The 12659-nt window shown below is 58.4% G+C and overlaps 1 protein-coding gene and 1 long non-coding RNA gene across 12 annotated transcripts in view; one reads left to right on the top strand and one right to left on the bottom strand.

The window, feature by feature from the left end:
• ARHGAP22 (Rho GTPase activating protein 22) overlaps positions 1 to 11841 on the top strand; it is a 175594-nt gene extending 163753 nt beyond the window's left edge. For 9 of the 11 annotated variants that reach the window (XM_058696969.1, XM_058696968.1, XM_058696965.1 and 6 more), the window contains 5 exons: positions 2359 to 2491; positions 3501 to 3574; positions 4156 to 4277; positions 6333 to 7242; positions 11274 to 11841. In XM_058696969.1, the coding sequence (XP_058552952.1) occupies positions 2359 to 2491; positions 3501 to 3574; positions 4156 to 4277; positions 6333 to 7242; positions 11274 to 11502 (1468 nt within the window). In that variant the 3' untranslated portion in view covers positions 11503 to 11841. Of the gene's footprint in view, positions 1 to 2358; positions 2492 to 3500; positions 3575 to 4155; positions 4278 to 6332; positions 7264 to 11273 lie in introns of all 11 variants that reach the window. The other 2 variants (XM_058696974.1, XM_058696970.1) reach the window with 2 other exon arrangements.
• On the bottom strand, positions 7574 to 11278 carry LOC131492983 (uncharacterized). Its single transcript, XR_009252385.1, has 2 exons — positions 9942 to 11278; positions 7574 to 9448 (listed from the first exon to the last, which is right to left on the bottom strand). It is a non-coding gene; the product is annotated as an uncharacterized LOC131492983 (long non-coding RNA).
• Positions 11842 to 12659: the final 818 nt, after the last annotated feature.

The following is a 12659-nucleotide window of genomic DNA, read 5'->3' as shown; positions in this document are numbered from 1 at the left end:
CCACATGGTGTCAGGTGTCAGGTGTGGGGAGCCCGTCTCCTCCACCTTCCCTGCGCCGGTGCCCGTCCGTCCTGACCCATCACTGGGCGTACCAGGTCCGGGGCTGCGCCTTGTGGATAGAGGCAACTTCACTTAGGAGCCCAGGTGTGACCTGGGAGTGGGGGGCTACTTGGAGGCCTCTTCTTCCTGACAGGGCCCCACCCATTATGGAGCAGTTTTCATAGAAAGTTCTTGGTGCATCAAGCCAACCCCGGCCTCCATGGAGCTGCCCTTTCTTCTCAGGTCCGCCCTCACAGTCAAGGCCCGCCTCTGCCCCAGGATAAGCCCATGGGTTTCTGCCAGCAGCCTTGGCCTTGGCCTTCCCAGCTCTTCTCTTGGGGCAGAGCACCCTCAGTGCCTCCAGCTTCCGCCCAGACCCATCAGTGCAGCCAGGCGAGTCTGTCACTTCCCTTCTGCGGAGGTGGACTGGATGGACTGGATGCCGCCCAGGGGAGCTCCGCCCTCAGGGAAGAAGAGATATCTAGGGGTGGAGGTGTTACCCTGTGGGCAGAGAAACTAAGGGTTATCTCTCCAGGTCACACTTAAAGTAAGGTCAGAAGCTGATTTGGACCCCAGGGCAGCCCTCCCTACCTCTGTGTCCAGCTCCCTTACCACACGCTGAGAGCCTGATCCTGGGGGAGGGAGCAGGACAGGGGACACTGCCCTAGAGGGACGCCTAGGCTCGTGGGCACGCACAGGGCTGTGGGCTGTAGGACAACCTCCTTGGGCGCTGGGGAAGGATGCCTGGATTCAGGGCAGGCCTGTGTAGGAGGGGAGGGTGGTGAGGGGGTTTCAGGAAGAAGTACCAAGAAAAAGCCCTGAGCCTCTATTAAAGGGAAAAGCTCTGCAGTGAGTGGGGAAGGAAGGAGAGGGTGAGGAGTGCGTTTCTAGGCAAGGAGGGAAGCAGGTGAGGCGGTCAGGTGCTGGGCCAGGCAGGCTCCCTAGACCAGGGCGGGGCAGAGGATCTGGACAGCATAGCAGCAGGGATGTGTGGGGCTGTGAACTGAGGCTGCCGCACTGGCGGGGGCGGGGGCAGGCCTCCCAGGCCCAGAAGCACTGTAAGCAGAGGGCATGGAGGGGGAGCCAGGATGGGGCTCCAGCCAGCGAGGCCTGCAGAGTAGAAGAGCTGCTCTCAGTCCACTTGCCCAGGACAGAAAAGCTTTCACCTCCCCCACTGACGGGAGACATCACAGAGGGGCCTTGGCCACACTTCTGTTTACACTGCCCATGTCTTCCCCAAGGGCAACCCTGCAGATCCTCCCTGCTTTCTGCCCCTCCCCCGATCCTCCTGGGGCTCTAGCTCCTGCCTTGGCCCGAACTGAACCCACAGGGCTGGCGGGGGGGGGGGGGGGGGGGGAGGGCAGAGGCAGGCAGGGCACTGAGCTCGAGCTTGGGCACCCACTGGGGCTGTGAGCACCCAGGAAGTGGGGGGGTGTTGGCAAAGGAGGTAAAGTGGCCTTGGGAGAAGGTAGTGCAGAGTGTGGACAGCAGCTTTCCTGGCTAGAGGCAGGGACGGGGGCCCCTTGACCAGGCCAGACTAAGAGCCACCAGGCTTGAGGCAGAGAGGGGCCCTAGCTGTGTGGGTTTCAGGTATATATGGGGCTGTAGAACCCCAGAATCCCAAATGCCATAGCCAGAAGGGATTCTGTGAGGCCAGCCAGGGCCAGGTGACACCTTAGTGGCACACAGTCGCATTCTCTTGGCCCTTGGCTCATCTTTCCTGAGTGCCTGCCATGAGTTAAGATGCAGGTTCAGAGTTTAAATCCAGGGCCCTAGACAAGCAGATGAAATACCTAAGGCCCAGACCCATCTAGGAAGGCAAGCTTAGAGGAGGTGCCAAGACCGCAGTCCAGGGACTGAACCCAGAGGCCAACAGGCCCAGGGTTGCTGCCCTCCACTGGGGGCGCATCAGCCCGGGCAGCTCCAAGCTGGGAGTGGACACAAAGGGCACTGGGGTGCTGGAAATGGGGTGGTGAACATAGCCCCACACGTCTGTAATGTGAACAGGAACTCAGAGGCTGGGGGGCAGGGCCTGACCTCTGACTGCCCAGCCCCTGGGGGCCCCATCACCCACTCATCATCCACCCCCTACTGGGAGCAGAGCAGCTCCCACGTTGCCCTGCAGAGGACCCTGGGGCAGCCACCAGGCCACCAGAAGGGGACCTGCACTCCTCCCGGTTCCCTGGCTAGCAGTGTGCACACGCAAGCACACACGTGGACATGAGAGTAGAGGCTGCCCCTGGTGGTGTGGCGCAAGGTGCTGGTCACTTCTGGGGTTCCCCGGCGTCCCAGGCCTCATGCATGTCCCCCTGCCCACAGCACAACAGACGTGCACACGGTGGCCTCCCTGTTGAAGCTGTACCTGCGGGAGCTCCCCGAGCCTGTGGTCCCCTTCGCCAGGTACGAGGACTTCCTCAGCTGTGCCCAGCTGCTCACCAAGGACGAGGGGGAGGTTAGTGGCTCCTGGGGACCCATCCTGGGAGGCGGGCCTGCCGGCAGTTGGATGTATGGACGCAGAGCACAAACTCTGACTTTGAGTGACTTTCGTGGCTCATAGATCCTGGCCTACAAACTGCTCTGTAGGATAGGGGGCCTTGAACCTCCTGCTCTGTGAAGGGGGGGTGCCCGGAGCACCCTGCTCTGTGATTGTAGGGGGGGCCTGGAGCAGGTCTGTGTGTGGGAGGGGGCTCTGGATGGAGCGTGTCTGGAACATCCCATCTGTGTAGGGTCCTCTCTTCGTGCAGGCCTCCGTCTCTGGGAGGGGCAGGTACCTCCTAAAGCAGGCCGAGTTTCAGTCATGGTCCTGGGCTCCCAGTGGGGGCTCCTGCTGTACACACACACACACACACACACACACACACACACACACACACACCTGAATCTAAGGCCACCCAGGCCAGCCACAGGGTTCAGAAACCACCAGACCTTTCATCTATTTATATCCTGCCTCCTCCCAAAAGAATTTGAGTCTGCTTCCGGGCTGAGGGCTCCCACGCCTACCCGCAGCCTCTCCCGCAGGTGTCTAAGCCCTAAGCCTGCTTTGGCTGGGGCAGGACTTTATTTGCTCACCCTCTGGCCCTGAGGGAGATGAGGGGTCTTTATCTGGCAAATATTTGTACCTCCGTAGGTGTACTGAGCCCCGGCCCTAACATTTCTCTTTGGCCCTACAGAGGCATTACCCTTCACATCAATTCCCCAAAAGTAAATCTGCTTCCCCAAGAGGTCACAAGCCTGGCCTCACTGCTCCTCCGAGGGAGATGGAGGGCGGAGTGCCTTCTGGTCACCCGGGGCTCAGTTGCATGGGCCTTGGCTGGAGGTCTGGACTCTGATTTCTGCCCCCACTCCCAGCCCACCCTCCTCCTCTTTCCCCAGCCCTCCCTCCCTCCCTCCCTCGAGCAGGAGAAGGGCCTGGGGTCTCAGTGCTGGCCTTTGAAGTGTTGTTTTTCTCTTTCAATCCCAAGGGGACTCTGGAGTTGGCTAAACAAGTGAGCAGCCTTCCCCTGGCCAATTACAACCTGCTCAGATATATCTGCAAGTAAGTGACCAGGGGCAGGGGCTTCCCTTCCCTGCACTCTGGCTCAGTGCCCTGCATAGAGGGGGCTGGGTCATTCTCCCACCCAGGTGCTGATGGAGGCAGTGAGGGGTAGAGAAACAGCCCCTGCACTCACGGAGCTTACAGTCCCCGTGGGAACAGGTGGTGGTATAGTCCCCAGTGAGGGGATGCACCTCTGTCCCTTCAGCCTTCTCTGGGTGCCTCTTGCCATCCCCTCCCCCAGGGGTCTGCCTCCTGAGCACAACCGGGGCCCAGGTGCCTGGAGAGGGAGTGCAAGGTGGCCTTCATTTAGCCCCATGCCTGAGGGGTCTGGGCCTTCTTGGGCATCTGCCCCCCCCCATTCCAGGCGGGAGAGTCATCCCTCTGGCCCCTGCTTCTGATGGCCCTCCCAGACCCCTGAGAGAGGGAAGCTCCGCCCCCTTCTGAGCTTGGCAGGGGCAGCTGGCCATGCCCAGCAGCCGTGGACACGCGTGGACATGGCTGGGCTTGGGGGCCGGGCAGCTCCCAGCAGATCTGGCATCAGGTTTTGCTTTTCTGCCACCTGCCTCTTCCTTACTGTACAGGTTTCTGGATGAAGTTCAGTCCCACTCAAATGTTAACAAGATGAGTGTCCAGAACCTGGCGACCGTTTTTGGACCTAACATACTCCGGCCACAGCTGGAAGACCCGGTAACCATCATGGAAGGTAATGGTGGAGGCATGCATGGCGGTGCTGGGTGCTGCCCGGACTAGGGCCGGGCCAGTGGAAGGGGGCTCCATTCCGGGGGAACTGGAAGGAGCCTCTAGAACACCTCACCTCCTTCTGACCTCTGACCCCATGGGATCCAGCTATAAAAGGAAGAGGAACTTTGCCCTGTGGATGGGGTCACTGAGTGCAATGGAGAATGACAGGAGGGCCTGGGTGGGGGGTGGGATGGAAGAGGTCAGTGCCCTTGCCCTTGAATACACACAGATGTTTTTGTTTTCCTTAAGTAATTTTTTATTAAGTAGTTGTCACAGGCTCCTGGATGTCAGGATATTATATATATATTATATCAATATTATATATTAATATATATTATTATATATTATATTTATCAATTATATATATTATATATAAAAGTTATATTATATATTATATTATGTATCTTAATTATATATATTTATATTACATTATATATATTACATTATATATATTATATATTACATTATATATTTATATATAAATATGTTTATAATATATAAATATATTATATAATATATATTATATTGTATATTAATATATTAATATTATATAATAATAATATGAAAACTAGCAGTAGCCACTGCTTTCAATATGCAAGGGCCTCTACTAAGTGCCCTACTCGTATCACTTCATTTTAATCTTTACAAGCAGCTCATGTGTGGTTATGGCACCCATTTTACACATGAGTAAACTGAGGTCAGGAGGGGCAAGAGTCTAGCTGACTCTCTGTCAGCTAGATTGACCAAAGGGCACAGGTACAGGCTGACCCAGAAACAGAGCCCAGGCTTGGAGGCCCCGTGGAAGACTGTCTCAGAGGGGTTAGTGTGGGAGTCCTCGCAGACAGGAGACCCACAGCCAGTCCCGGCTAAGGTGTGCAGAGGCTGGCCAGGTCTCACGCGGGACAAAACCTGCTGGGGCTGCCACCGCTGGCCCCTGGCAAGCTGAGGGCAGAGTTGCTATTCCTTGCTGAGCAGACCTGTCTGGAGCTCTCTGTCCCCCCAAGCCGAGGTTGTGACTCTTGGGGTGGCACTCTCACTCAGATCCCCCCTTGGCCTGCCTGGCTTGGTCTCTCACCCCAGGCCCCCAGTTTCTTGGCCTGCCAGGTTGAACAGATGCCCGACAGCAAACCCGGAGTTCCTGCCTCACCCAGTTTTCTGGCCTAAGAGTTCCTTTATTTTTTCCAGGATTCTTAGTTGCCTCTAGTGGGAGTGTCCACCCAAGGACCCCTCCTTCCTTATCACCTGGAAACCTTCCCAGTCTCTGGTCTTTGTTTGGTGGAGGGTAACAGCAGGGACCAAGGCAAGCGGATAGGTACCACGGTCCCATTGTACTGCCCCCATTTTGTTGCTTTCTCCCCAACCCCCAGGCTCAGGAATACAGGCTCCCCAGGCTGCATCTTAGGGGCTGTGGCCTGGAGAAGAGGTATTGTGTGCGTGATTGTGTGTACGTGTGTGTGAGGGGGGTATTGTGTGTGTTGGGGGCTGCATACATTTATATGTGTATATGTGGAATTGTGTGTTATGACCGTCAGCATGTGGGACTGTATGTGTGCCCACATGCACCTGTAAGACATTTCTGTCCCTGTCTCCGGGGCCCCCCAGAATGTGGACAGTCAGGCACAGCCATCATCAGCAGTCCAGGGGAGTGACCTGGGACAACCTAGAAGGCTGTGATGTCTAGGTCGTGATTTCTAGGGCCTGCCTGCCACTGGCTCGCCCTGCAGCCTCAGCAGGCATCGTGCCTGCTTCTTCCCCGCACTTCGCGGGCTGGAGTGGGCTGGAGGCACGGTGCCCCTCTGTGTCCAAGGAAGGGGATCTGTGGGTGGGTCCTTCTGCTCGTGCTGGATTTGGAGGGTTTGGTGGCTGTCCTTTCCTTCGGGGAGGCAGATGGCAGGCCTTGCTGAGCTCTCTGGAGGAGCCTGGTTCTGGACTGCAGATACCCTGTGTCAGGTCTGGTCTAGAGACCCTAGACTGGAGACATCCATGGCCAGACTTTCTCACTCCCTCTTCCTGGCAGGCACGTCCCTGGTCCAGCACCTGATGACCGTCCTGATCCGCAAACACAGCCAACTCTTCACCTCGAGGGCCGAGGAGGGGCCGGCCTCCCCACGGGGGGGCCCACCGTGCACAGTGGGGTGGGGCTCCGAGGAGGTCCCAAGGGACGGCCAGCCAGAGCCCGGCAGCCCCGGCACCCCCGGCCTGCCATCACACAGGACCTCTTCTCTGGACGGGGCCACTGTGGCGGCGCTGTCTAGAACCTCCCCCGTGGGTCCGGGTGGCCGAGGCAGCCCCACCACTGCCGCCAGCCCCGGGAAGAAGGTGCAGACTCTGCCCAACTGGAAATCTTCCTTCTGGCAGCCGGGGGCCCGGTCAGGGAGCCCGAAGGTGGGCAGCTCCTCCCTGGAGGTGCCCATCATCTCCTCCGGAGGGAACTGGCTCATGAACGGGCTGTCCTCCCTGCGTGGCCACCGCCGGGCCTCCTCGGGAGAACGGCTCAAGGACTCTGGCTCTGCGCAGAGACTCTCCACCTACGACAACGTGCCCCCGCCCAGCGGTCTCTTTCCCAGCACTCCCAGTGTGGCCAGCACGGCATGGTCGGGGGCCTCCTCCTGCGAGGCGTCGGCGGGGGGCTCGCTCAGCAGCTGCACAGCCTGCCGGGCCAGCGACTCGTCCGCCTGCAGCTCCCTGCCCACCGAGGGGGGCCTCGAACCCTCCCCTTTCCCCAGCAGCAGCGAGGACCGCAGATCCCCGGACCTGGGCCGTGGCCCGGACGAGGTGGGCACCTGCATCAGCAGCAGCGAGCCCAGTGACCCAGGCAGCCCCAGCCAGGACTATGCCCGCTGCTCCGAGGCTCTCCAGGGCCTGGTCACAGAGCTCAGGGCGGAGCTGTGCCGGCAGAGGACTGAGTACGAGATGAGTATGAAAAGGTAAAGGGCTGCAGCCGCTGGGTGAGTGTGAGGCCAGCCCCCCGCGCCGGGGGCCCGGCGGAGCCCTTGCGGCCAGCAGCCCACGGGGCACGGGCCCTGGGCAGTCGGCCTCTGGTCATGGCCTCTGGCACTGAGAGCAAGCCACCAGGAGGCAGGGCTCAGAGCAGCCAGCCCCTGGGAGCCACCTTGCTGGGAGAATGCCCCCAGGACGAGGTTGGGAATGGAGGGGTGGGGTCCTATGTCTGGGAAAGCTCAGGAGCTCTGGGGCCTGGCATGCAGTCAGAGCTCCATAAATGCCTGCTGGATGAGCGAGTGAGTCAGAAGCTCAGCCTTAGCTGCTCAGAGCACCTTTAATGGAGGGGCTCAGCATGGGGGTCCCTCCGTGGCCCTCAGGGAGGAGGTGGGCCCCCTGAAGTGTGCAAGGGCCCAAGGAAGCACCCACGTGCGATGCTGGCCCTGGGCCAGCTAGCCTGGCTGGCTGACCTGGTTGGGCCCGATATGGAAACGCCTTCTGGGACTGTAATCCAATTTTCTATGAGGAGGGAGCTGGCTGTGCTAAGCGGTGCCCTCCTACCTGCCCTGGTCACAGGAGGATGCCTTGTGCCCCATTCTGAGCCCTGCAGGTTTGTTCACTGATGGTCCTAGTGTGATCCTTCCCCCTCCCCTGTGAGGAGGGGGTTTCCCAGCTCTGAGGTGCCAGGCTCTCCACCCAAGGTCAGGAGCAGAGTCTTGCACTGACAGCATGCAGTGCTTCTCCCAGCCTCTCCGGCTCCCTAGCCCCTTGCCCCAGATGTCTGACCTGTAAATAAGGTCCCACCCACTAGCAGGTGTCTGTGTGTTCTGAGGCCTTCCTTTCTCCATCAGAGACAGTTGGGGGGTGGAAGGGATTTCTACAGGGAGCTTCAATGGCAGCGTCGGCCCTTCTGTAGGAGGTCAGGGAGGGTCACAGCGGGCGACGTGTGAGCTAGGAGTTGAAGGACCAATAGGATTGGGCTGAGCCAGGAGGAGAAAGGACACAACAGGAGTAGAACTGTGAGGTATACAACGGGGGCAGGGGGAGATACACCACACACGGGAGCGCCGGGCTGGGACTTCCCAGGCAGAGGTAACAATGGAACGCCCCGCAGATACAGAGGAGGAGGATTACAGCTGAAGATGAGCTCGCAGACAAAAACTACAGAATACATGGGAAGTGTGAGGACCGCCTCAGAGGGTGTCAGAGTCCACTTTTCACTTCCCTCAGCTGTTTGTGGAGTCAACTTGAGCTTCTAGTTCTTCTACCTTCTCAGAAGCTTAGGTTTCTCAGGGGGACAGTGCTGTGCTTCGTGGAGGGCTCTGGGTGAGACTGCCTGGGGTCGGACCCCTGCCCACTGGGTATTGGCCGAGCATCCCAGGTGGGCTGTCTGACCCCAGTGTGTATTGGCTGAATGTCTGTCTGGCAGGCTCTCTGGGCTTGATGACATCACCCCTTTGGCATGAGGATTAAGTGCCAGCGGATGGGAGTCTTCAGCACAGGGCCCGGTGCAGCCAGAGTGCTCAGGAAGCTTTCACTGCTCACGCTTCCTCCTGCTTGGTGGGTGGGAGGCTCTCAGAAGCAAGGGGGCAGCAGCGGCAGCCCTTGTAGTACTCTCGCCAGCAGAGTGGTCTGTGCTGTCGTCCTGGGCCGAGGGGTGGTCTAGGGAGAGGAGGATCCCTCTGAGCACAGGAGAGAATAGAGCCCCAGCCAGCAGGTCTTTACATATGGAGTCTGCACTGGGTCTGGTCTGGGGAGTTGGGGGGAAACCAGCTTTCAGCCCTGCTTTCCAGGACTCAGAACCCCTCCCCTGTACCAATTCTTACATTCCCAGAAGAGAATTCATTGAGTGGCTGTGATGTGCAGACACTGTACTAGATGTTGGGGACAGAGCCAAGACGAAAACCGATCAAAACCTCTGTCCTTATTTTTATTTGGTGCTGTGTGTGTTGGGGGTGAGGGGGAGCGACCATGAACGAGATAGATTTTTTAAATATCTATGGTATGTGAGGGGCACCTGGCTGGCTCAGTTACACATCCGACTTTGGCTCAGGTCATGATCTCGCGGTCCGTGAGTTCGAGTCCCATGTCGGGTTCTGTGCTGACAGCTCAGAGCCTGGAGCCTGCTTCAGATTCTGTGTCTCCCTCTCGCTCTGCCCCTCCTCCACTCGTGCTCTGTCTCTGGCTCTCTCTCTAAAATAAACAAACATAAAAAAAAATTTTTTTTTAAATCTATGGTATGTTAGAAGGTCAGATAAAGGAGGAGAACTAGCAGGGTGGAGGGCAGGGGAGCATGGGAAGAGAGGGCTGGAAGGCTGTGCTGGGACAGAGGGAAGGCCAGGGGTTGCAGTGGGGAGAGGTAGGTCGAGGAAAGGGTCGGGCAAGTGGAGTGGGAGAAAGGGGGGTGGAGGGCAGAGCATGGGGCTCCAGGCCAGACGTGTGCATGTCACGGACCTGACGGGCAGCAGTTGAGGTGGAGAAAAGCACCAGATTCTGAACGTGTTTGGAAGGCTTGCTAATTGGTCAGATGTGGGGGTGAAAGAAAGAACTGACTTAGGGGACATTTTTGTCTTGGTGGAATAAATGGAAGGGGGTTGTTCAGTGTGTGGGACACCAGGGCCACAGAAGTGGTTTGGAGAAGAAGGGTCAGGAGCCAACTGTGGACCCGCTGAGGTGCGGTGCTTACCAAGTTTCTGAGTGGAGTCGAGGCACACAGAGGCTGAGAGGTATTCAGCATGTAGATGCAGCCTCGGGTCTGGAGACTGGATGAGGTCACACGATGAGCCACAGAGAGAGGAAACAGGAGGCCCAGGCCCAAGCTTGAGAGCAGCAGATCGGGGAGGAGGAGCCAGCCAAGAGGGGGCTGGAGCCAGAGGAGAAGCGGTGAGGAGTCTGGGGGGGTCCTGCTGCCACCTGCCGTGGGGATTCTTCTGTCTCATAGCGTGTCCTGTGCTCCCCAGATGGGGGGCTGGGCTGCAGGGAGGTTTCCTGCCTTCTTCATGCTTTGTGTTTGTTGATTGAGGGTAGAGGCCTGGGCCTGGGCCTGGATGCGGTGGGAATGGATTCTTACTCCCATTACCCCATGTCACAGGTGTTGTGCTGTGCACTCGTGGCCTTCTCTGTTCATTGTAGCTGTAGCTCCTGGAGGAAGGGTTGTCCCTGACAGTTTTTCAGAAAAGACACCAGGACCCGGTAGTTTGTGTTCTGCCCACAGTCACGTGCCTCATAAGCAGCCAGGCTGGGGCTCAAACTCCAGTGTTTTGGTTCTCAGGGGCTGGGCTTAGCATGCCCCACAGGCTTTACGGGAAGTAGTCATCTGGCTGAAAAGATGGATGTGCCGACCTCTGTTCTGTGTGGTGTCAACATCCACAGAAGCATGTCTGCCACGGCATCAAGGAACACTGATGTGGCCTCCTGGGGAGGATCCAGAGACTTATCGCTGAGGGTGAGGCATTCGAGCTGGGGCGTGAAGGACAAGTAGGAATGGAGGGCACAACCCAAATGGGGTTTCCAGTGAGTCGCCGTGTCTGGCTGGGGCCTGGAGGGGGGCCATGGGAGGTGGGGCAGCTGGAGGGAGGCCAGGGTCCAAGGCGGCTCCCAGAAGAGCAAAGGCGAGGGGCCAGTTTCCTACTTCCGTCTCCATCTGGGGACCAGTCCTGCCTTCTGCCAGCCAGCAGTCCATTCCTCAGCGGACAGTTGGCTGGGCTGGAGGGCAAGTGGATTTTATATTTTAGCAAGGACTCAGGCTCCCAGCCTCGAGTGCCAAAGGGCCAAATGCTCATGCTGGCCTTTCTGGGTCACAGGCATAGGGGAGGTCCCCGGGGGGGTGAAGTACCAGGGTCCTGGGAGGAGCTGCCGAGTCCTGTGGGGCCTGCTGCAGAGCCAGCTCTGAGCCCGCGTGTGTCTTCCTGTCCCTGGGCTGCCTGACCGGCTCCTTCGGAAGGAGTGCGCGCAGGCACGTGTTCACTGACACCCAGCCAGTCAGTCTAAAACAGCGTCTTTCTTCTTGATTTTAAAGACTCGAAGAAGGTAGTGCCACTCTGAGGAAGCGAATGTCGCAGCTGGAAGAAGAACTGGACCAGGAAAAGAAAAAGTACACGATGCTGGAAATAAAGCTGAGGAACTCGGAGCGGGCCCGGGAAGATGCGGAGAAGAGGAACCAGCTGCTGCAGAAGGAAATGGAGGAGTTCTTCTCAACCCTGGGAAGCCTGACCGTTGGGGCAAAAGGGGACAAGGCCCCCAAGTGAGGGAGGGGGAAGAGCTCCCTTCTGCAGCGGTGCTCGCCCGCCCCTGAGCAGAGACGGCCGCCGGCCTCGTGAGGAGCCACGAGGCCCTGCAGCTTGGACCTGGGCCTCAGTGGTGCCAGGAGCTCCAGAGCCAGCTGGAGGGAGGAGTGCTGACACCCCCAGGGGGACTGTCGGGAGCCCAAGCCCCACGTGGGATCTGGATGCTGCTCCGACGGTGCGGGGCCTGGCAGGTGTCAGAGGCAGCAGCCCCGTGACCCACCGAAACAGATGGCACCTGGGGTCTGAGCAGCCCACAGGGAACATTTTGCATTCTTTATTAAATCTGCTGTCCTAGCATGACGTCTGGATGCCTGACTCCTTCTTTATGGTCATGCAGAATTGGGGGTTGGGGTTACCAAGTTGCTCGTTGGAGGTCCCCAGGGTGTCCCACGGGCTTCGGAAGTGGGATGTGAAGCTCCCTGAGGAACACCCGGTGCTGTCACAGTCACGGAAGCTGTTCTTACGCAAATCTGTGTTTTGCTGCATCCTCCCTGTGCCCAGAGCAGGACAGTTTTTCTCAGGCCTTCTGCCTCTGAGCCACCTGGGCCTCTGCAGCTGGCATCTGGCCTAGAATTCCTCTCTGGCCTTCCATCGTAACCTGCTTGCCTTTGCTTGGCCCCGGCTCTGCTCCAGGGCCAGAGTCCAGGAGTCGGAGCTCAGCGTGGGCGATATACACCTCACTTCCGCCCCAGGCCCGTGCAGGGAAACAAGGCATGTGTCTGAAGGTGACACGGTGATGGGAAGTGCCCATCCTCTGTCCTCTCTGTCCTCCACTGCCTCAGTCTGTGTCCCGTTTCCCTTCAGACTCCCCTCTAGCTAGTGCTAATTCCTCTCCCCTGCCCATTCACCCTCCTCCAGCTCATCCTCAGACTTTAAGTCTCCATTAGGGCAGATCCCTCCAGAAAACTTTTCCCTGGCCACCACCACACGTGGTGTAGGCCTGGGCCAGAGCTCCTGGAGATGGGGCTTAGGGAGGAGAGGACTGGCCTCTGGGGGCTAGCAATGTCAGTGACCCTTCGCTGGCTCCTGTGCAGTGTCCTTACATATTGCCTCTTGCCACCCTACACACCAGAGTGCCCCAATCTACGACCCCTATCTCTGGAAAAGTCTCTCAGGGC

Source organism: Neofelis nebulosa, chromosome 13, assembly GCF_028018385.1.
Source record: "Neofelis nebulosa isolate mNeoNeb1 chromosome 13, mNeoNeb1.pri, whole genome shotgun sequence".
Lineage (NCBI taxonomy): Eukaryota > Metazoa > Chordata > Mammalia > Carnivora > Felidae > Neofelis > Neofelis nebulosa.
The sequence above is the reverse complement of the archived record's forward strand: the minus strand, read 5'-3'. Positions and strand labels throughout refer to the sequence as shown.